The sequence below is a fragment of the Chiloscyllium plagiosum genome, unplaced genomic scaffold (genome assembly GCF_037043375.1).
Source record: "Chiloscyllium plagiosum isolate Xiang-an unplaced genomic scaffold, Cpla_swu_hap1 HiC_scaffold_45, whole genome shotgun sequence".
NCBI lineage: Eukaryota > Metazoa > Chordata > Chondrichthyes > Orectolobiformes > Hemiscylliidae > Chiloscyllium > Chiloscyllium plagiosum.
The window spans coordinates 441579-449700 of NW_028270183.1; the positions used below are offsets into that span (position 1 = coordinate 441579).

Here is an 8122-nt window from a genome sequence, read left to right on the forward strand (position 1 = left end):
CTCTTTAAAAAATCCAAGGAAAAAAATAACCTTGTTGAAGTGACAGCATTGTCACAGGGGAGACCTGGTAGAATTTTATAAAATTATGATACGGTTGACAGTCAGAATCTTTCTCCCAGAGTTGAAATATCTAATACGAGAGGGCATGTATTCGAGATGGGAAGTTCAAAGGGGATGTGAGGGGTAAATATTTTACACAGAATAGTAGGTGCCTGTTATGTGCTGATAGGGGTAGCGGTGGAAGCAGATACAATAGGGGTGTTTAAATGTCTTTTAGATAAGACCATGAATAAGCAAGGAGTGGAGGGATTTGGACCATGGGCAGGCAGAGGGGGTTTGTTTAACTGGTTATGTTTGGCACAACATCATGGACTGAAGGGCCTGTTCCTGTGCTGTACAGTTCTATGTTCTATTTCCTTCCCTAAAGGACATTTGTGAACAGATGTCTTTTTTTGACCACAGTTGATAAGAGTTATGTCATTACCGTTATGCTAGCCCAGGGGTGGGGAACCTGCGGCCTGCTAGGCCGTTGTGTGTGACCTTTTGAATGAATCCAAATTTTGCAGAACAAATCTTTTATTTTTTATTAATATATTTTTTCGTCCTTTATTATTTTTATTTTAATCTTAAAATGAATGTATTTAAAATACCAGAGAGTAAAAGAAAATTCAACAAAATAATCCTCACAGACTGACTGCCAAAGGTTCCCCACCTCTGGGCTAGCCTTTAGTTCCAGATTTTTATTTAATTCAAATTTCACCATCTGCTAGAGCTGGATTCAAATCCATGTCCCCTGAGGTTTCTAGATTATTTTCCCAATGACATTATCTCTATGCTACTGCCTGCCCTTCCATTGGGAATGGCTGCCTGTTGGGAGTCAATCCTCTTCCCCTTCCTCACCCACCTGTGGCCTGGGTCCCTCATTGATCTGAGTTCTTTGTGCATTACCAGCAGTAACCACCACACTCAGTGGCATTGACTGACATTAACTGTCTTGCACCTCTGAGGGAGCATGTGAGATTGTGTGTGTGAGATTGTGTTTGTGTGAAATTGTGTGTGTGTGAGAGAGATGTATGCCCCTGCAGTCCTAGATCCCAGGGACGGTCTAATCCTGGTCAGCTCATTCCAATGGATCTTTTCCCATCATCATTGGCAGTCCCTTTCAGACCAGAATGACTCTCTTCCACTCTCAGGGTGAGTCTGCAGGTGGCTGTACAGACTGATGGGGCTACACTGGGGATAGGTGGTGCTCACTGGAAGGGGGCAGGGTGGGGGGATGGGACAATGTAGGCAAGTGGGCCTCCTATCTATATTTTCTTTTCCCAGCTATTTATGTTTTTCAACCACTGTCAGTATTTCCTTTTCCCATTCTGTTTCAATAGCGCCTCTCCATCTTTCACTTTCCTGCCAATCTCTACCGTTTGTTTTTCTCAATGTCTCTGCCTTTTTGTATCGTTGAGGCGATTCGTGTTTCCTTCTGATTGTGTCTCACCAAATATGCTTCTTTTGGAAAGTGGTACATCTTCCCTGTCTTACTGAGTGCATGTCCATTTCTTTGTAGAAAGACTTGCATTGACAAGGTTATCCCGACCACCAGAAGTCCAAAGTGTTTTAGACAATACTTTTGAACTGTAGTCGCTGCTGTAATGGCATCAGTAATTTGCACACAACAAACTTTTTCATTCTGTGTTTCCTTGTGTGTGTACTCTCTCTGATTCACGAGATTGTACTGGCGGGCTGTACCACTTTATGCCCTAGACCAAACCTCTGTCTCTCTGTAGCATCTGTATTGTTTGTCTGTATCCTTTCCCCTTGTGCCTCACTTTGGGTCCTTCTCATTTTGGTGTCACCATTTTTCCACAACCACCTGATGAAGGAGCGACGCTCCGAAAGCTAGTTCTTCCAATTAAACCTGTTGGACTATAACCTGGTGTTGTGTGATTTTTAACTTTGTCCACCCCAGTCCAACACCGACATCTTCAAATCATAACAACCATGTTTCTCACCCTTTCACTTGTTTTCCTTTATGCCATCTCTCTCTGCGCTGAGTTTCCGAGCTCGTCGTCTCTCCTCTGTTGCTATTCCGTTTAATGTTTCCCTTTCTCACTCATTATGATTTTCTCTCCAGTTAAACCTCGCCCCTTTCCACTGACAGTTGCCTTTCCTCCGCCCCCGTTTCCTTTCTCTGCTTTTGTCGGGTGAATCCTGGACAGTTTCTGTCAGTGAAACGGCATCTCCTCCCCGGGGGAAGTCCAACTCATGGATTCTGTCATCACGGAAACTTCCTCTTTTAATGAAACAAAAAGGGGCCCGAGAAAGTAACAGGCTTCAGAGCAGAAACGTTCCTCTCCAGGGAGCGGACCGATAACCGAGTGAGAAGGCGGCACGCTGAGTCATGTCCCAGAAAGAGGATTTGAGCGAAGTTACCGTGAGTCAGACCGTGAGCAGCTGGGAGTTAGACCGAGGCAAGGAATCGAACCAGTGTGAGCGCCGTTTGCTCACTGTCCTGCTCGCCTCCGTGCTGCTACTTTTCATCATCATCGCATCCCTTGTCTGCACCTTTTGGCTTTTAATCTTTCCCAAATTTACCGCGGAGAACAAGGGAACTGGAGGCAAAGTAAGTGCATGCCCATTTCTGTCTATCTGTATCGTATTTAAGTCAGGGAAATTCATTGGATTAGAATTTATCCCTTCCTTCACACTTCATTAAATCCGAGTTGTACCACGATTATTTAATCCACGGCTGCCTAATGTCAGTTAGCATTTCTTGTTTTTATTTAAAAATATGGAGTGGGACTGGAAGGGAAGGTAATTCCCTTTCAAGTACTGAAAACGAATGAAACCCCGAAATCACCATTGCTCGCAGTTCATCGAGAGGATTGGTTAAAAGATAAGAACCAAACGGAATGGGAAAAGGAGATATTTTCCTGTTGGCAGGCTTTGACAATTAGTAACTAGATCACCAAACACAGTAATGTATTTAAGGGTTGTTCATCATACAAAGGCAGGAAGGATCGAGAGGCGTGAGGGAAGCTTCAGAGGAGATAGGGCCGAGTGAATAAGCCAAAAGGTGCAAGTAGAATCTAATGGGGAGCAGTGAGGTTTGTCACTTTGGCGATTTGATTAGATTTATTGTCACATGCACCAAGATAAAAATATAACACTTTTCAAAAGGAGTGAAAATTGTAAATGTTGTTCATAGAGACTGGATCATAATCATGCAATGAACTAGAAATTTAGCATGCATTTAGTAAGGTAGGCCGTGTTAGGGAGGCCAAGACCGAGTTAATTGTTCAATCCCATGCCAGCTGAGATGGTACTTGGAGCTTGCCCTTCTCCTTTTCCCCAGTTGGGATATCCTGGTGCGGTGATTAACAAACCTTCATTACCAAGGAAACCACTTGAGGAGAGAGGCAGAATTCCCTTTATATCAAGGGAACTGGAGTTCATGAATAAGGAAGTCTACAAATGTACAGCACTTTGACCACAGCTGTGTAGTTTTGCTCTCCATATTTAGGGAAGGACATAATATACAGGCAGGATGGCAAATATTCACCAGCTGGTTTCCACTAATGAAAAGCTGAGTAAATTGAGCCTTTGGCAGGGGAATTTAGAAGAATGAAGTGATGTCATTGAAATAGATAAAATTCTGAAGAGATTGGAGAGATACAGAGGTTGTTTAACCTGCTTGAGAATGTATGACACAAGGACATAATTTCAAGTTAAGTAAATTATTTAGGATTGAGTTGAGGAGAAATTTCTTCAATAGGGTGATTAATCTGTGAAATTCTCTACCCCTTCAGTGTGGATGCTTCATTATTGAATATCTTGAGAGACTGATTTTAATCTCAGGAAGTCCAGGGGTAAGGGGGAAAATGGAGTTAAAGCTCAAGATCAGCCATAATTGTACTGAATTGCAGATAAGAAGCTATACGGTTCACTCCTCTTCCGGATATGCTTAATTTGAAACTGTAATGCAGATTTGAATGGTTTCCAATTTCTGTATATAGAATTGTTGAACTGAAAGAGAACAAAGTGCAGGAGAATAGTTACATACAGTTGTTTATTATAACTGTTGCTGGTAATAAAATGTTTTTGGGATAGAGCATCCAAAGAAGCTATTTGTCCATCTGCAAAGAGTTGTCCTCATATTTGTGCTCTGTTTCCATATACCTTTATGTTGTTTCACACAGATTTGCCAATTAGTTAAGATAGTACTTGGAGTTGTCCATTTCAGGAGTGTTCTTTTCATGGGATGTGAGCATTGCATACAAGGTCATCCCTAACTGGCTTCTAACTGGCTCTCTAGGCCATTTCAGAGGGCAGTTAGGAATCAATCTCTATGGGTCTGAAATCAAAAGTAGACCAAAGCAGGTAATGATGGTAGATTTCCTTTCCTAAAGGCTATAAGTGAATAGGATGGGTTTTTAACAACAATGATAGTTTCATGGTCACCATCAGTTTAGCTTTCAATTCCAAATTTTATTAATTAAATCTAAATTTCATCAACTGGATTTGAACCTGTGTTCCCCAGAGCATTGACCTATGTCCTGGGATTACTAGCTCAGTGACATTACCATTATGCCATACATGTGGGAAATATGTACTAATGTGTGTGCACAGAAGTACAGTCAAACACCCAAAAATGCTCATACACAACGCTCATTGTTGTTTATTTTAAAAATCTAATAGATACAGGAATTGACAAAATATGTAAATTCAAAGATTTGCTGATTTCATCCTAATGATTATTCTGTTTATATTGCAGTTTGCTGTACACATATTAGCAGATCGTGGTAAGTATATCTTTAATTATTTTTTAAAATAAATAGTCTAAATGTGTAACAAGACTAGGCATGAAAACACAGCAGGAAGTTAACACTACCTTAGTGGGAGTGTTTGATAGGTCAGTCGAGGAGAAAGTGAGGTCTGCAGATGCTGGAGATCAAAGTTGAAACTTTATTGCTGGAACAGCACAGCAGGTCAGGCAGCATCCAGGGAACAGGAGATTCGACGTTTCGGGCACAGGCCCTTCTTCAGGAAGAAGGGCCTGTGCCCGAAACGTCGAATCTCCTGTTCCCTGGATGCTGCCTGACCTGCTGTGCTGTTCCAGCAATAAAGTTTCAACTTTGATAGGTCAGTGTAAAGGGACCTTTACAATGTACCAAACTTATGCTGCATCTACCTTCAGAATATGATGGACAGCATAGGGGAAGCTATATTTCTGATCTTAATGATTGCAGAAACAAAAATAAATGAAAGTAAAATAACGCATTTGATACTCAGCAAAGAAAGGGTGATAATGAGGTGCTGAGACACTGGGCTGCAGGTGAATTGAGACAAGTTCCTTACTTTTATGTAACCATGATATTCCAGTTCATGTGCATTGACTCTGTGTTGTCATTATGAGGAAGGAAGAACTTTGAAGAAGTGTTTTTCACATAAATAAGATTAGAGGTTTGAGCAGAGACACCATTTAGATGAAACGTGATAGGTTTTGAAAAGGAATAATATAAGATGTATGAATATGATTAGTGTAAATAGGTCCAATGGATAAAGCAACACAGATACTAAATACTAAATTCCTTGCATTTTTAAAAAATGTAAGAGTAGGCCATTCAGCCTGTTAAGCCTGCCCTGCCATTCTTTAAGCTCATCGAGACAAACAAAACTGCTGATGCTGGAATCCAAAGTAGACAGGCAGGAGGCTGGAAGAACACAGCAAGCCAGGCATCTTCAGGAGGTGGAGAAGTTGACATTTCAGGTGTAACACCTAAAACATTGACTTCTCCACCTCTTGATGCTGCCTAGCTTGCTGTGTTCTTCTAGCCTCCTGCCTATTCCTTAAGCTTATGGCTGATCTGCCACAGGTCTCAATCCTCATTTGTGCTAGCTCGTCACAGCCCTCAACTCCAAAAATCCATTTAATCCTTTCAGTGATCTAGCCTCCACAACTTTGATATTCACTACCCTCCGAGAGAAACAATCCCTTTGCATCTCAGTTTTAAATGTGTCCTCTTATTCTGTAACTATGACCTCCTAATTCAAGATTCCACCCCTCTAGCTTAATTTCTGCTTGCAAGTGCTGATGTCATGTTAGGATAATTAATAATGGTAAACATCTTAGTGTATTGTTTATTGACTTTGCTCAGTTGGCAGCATCTTCAGCGTGAATTTCATTTTATTCAATTAAAGTCTTCTAGTGTTTACATGATTGACTTCCCTTCAAACTAACTAAGAACACCTATGTGATGCTCATAGCTTGAGATGTTGAGTAGTACAGAATGGCTGTTTTAAAGTAGGCATAAAATAAGTTATCTTCTATTCCTGCCCAAAGAAAGGAACTTCTACTGCTTCCATATCCCTCTCACACTTTATCTCCCTGGTGACTCTTCATGTGTAATTTTGGGCAGTGACAATTACTCAGCCAACATCTACACATGTGGAGGCAAGTTATATATTTGGAGGTGTTTATTAACTGAAGCAAAGTCATTTATTCTGTCTATCTCAATTCTTTCAACAGGGCCCAACGAAACAGTAAGATGGTCAGCCACCCCTGGGCTAGGACGGAACCATTTGGGCAGTGGCTTCCGTTTTGAAAATCAGAAGTTACAGACCACCAGAGATGGGATGTATTATGTGTATGCAAAGCTGAAAGTGTACTGCTCAGTTTTAAATGAATGCAAGAACAGTTCACCGGTCAAGTTAGATATTACCCACTGCATTGAAAGTTCCTGCTTACCTGTACTGAGCACTGAGATGAAAGTATCCCAGGAGAAGGGACAAGAGGAACAGGTTGCCTTTGGGTATTCGGGCATATTAGTCCAAATCTCGAGCAAGGGCTTCATCCAAGCCAAAATTGAAGGCTTGCAGAAGGAAGACAATGTCATGCTGGATATTGATCATACATATTTTGGAGCTTTCTTGATAGAAAGCTAGATGTTCTTCAATCAATACAAATGACTGCACTTTAACAAACTATAATGTGTGTATGATCCATGGATTGTCCCAATGCAATGGATGTTGGTTATTTATCATTACCCAACTCTGGACATTCCTGATGAAGAGCTTATGCTCAAAATGTCTACTCTTCTGCTCCTCAGTGCTGCCTGACTGGCTGCACTTTTGCAGTGCCATACATTTGGACACTTATTGTGAGCCTGTTTGAATCTAAACATTTTTGCATGAAGGGACTTAATGTTTTAATCTCACTACATTATTTATATAGAGTGTTTAGTCCCTGCTATGCAGTGGTTCAGTTTATTGGGCATGTTATTATGTCCTTTGTCTGATATTCAGATTATGGTATTCCAAAATTTGGGATTCTCTACATATGCCTTTTTTGTAAGAGGTGAAATACTTGTATAAAGCAAATTGAATTGAACTGTTTGGCAATCTAGTGTCCATTTCAAGTCTGATTCAAGTTGCCTCATTCTCTTGATTTCCATTGGAAACTACCAAAGGACACTATTGCTACACGTTTCCATGAACAATGTCTTATCTTGTATTTCCATTTGAATGTAACTTTTTTTGCACTAATTTATTGTCTGTTTATTCTATATTTACAAATTAGCTACCTTTTGGGATATTTATGTAACTTATGAAATTCAAACTGTTACATGTATTTACTGGTGAGGTTTTCGCAGGTCTACAAAGGCCATGATACATATTTGTTAAAGTCAAAATAATAATAAAAGTCTACATCTATTCTTCCTTGATTTGATGTTAATTTACACGCATTGTCTAAACCTTATTCATTATTTTCCAGATGTTTGCTGTTACGTCCTGAATTGTGACTCAATTAGATTATAATTCCCATTTAAATTATCACTTTAAATGGGTGATCCCTGATTTTTAAACATTGACTCTTAGTTTTAGATTCTCCCATAAGAGGAAATATTTTCTTAGAATTTTATATGCTTCAATCAAGCTGCCTTTTCAAAACCACATCACAAATGCTGAGCAGTTTTAGTCTCCCTATTTAAGAAAGGATGTATACCTCATCTGGACCCCTTCAATGCATTTACTAGATTAATATCTATAATGAGTGCACTGTCTTATAGGTTAAACAGGCTGAGCTTATTTTTACTAGTGTTTAGAGTAACTGACTTGATAGATCCTG

General features: G+C 40.1%; 1 protein-coding gene across 1 annotated transcript; it reads left to right on the forward strand.

Annotated features, from left to right (window-relative positions):
• The first annotated feature begins 2212 nt into the window (after window positions 1–2212).
• Window positions 2213–7701, forward strand: LOC122540166 (uncharacterized). The gene is made up of 3 exons (XM_043675496.2): window positions 2213–2617; window positions 4769–4796; window positions 6524–7701. Exons 1-3 carry the CDS (start codon window positions 2396–2398, stop codon window positions 6937–6939), a joined length of 666 nt encoding a protein of 221 aa, XP_043531431.1. The 5' UTR covers window positions 2213–2395; the 3' UTR covers window positions 6940–7701.
• Window positions 7702–8122: the final 421 nt, after the last annotated feature.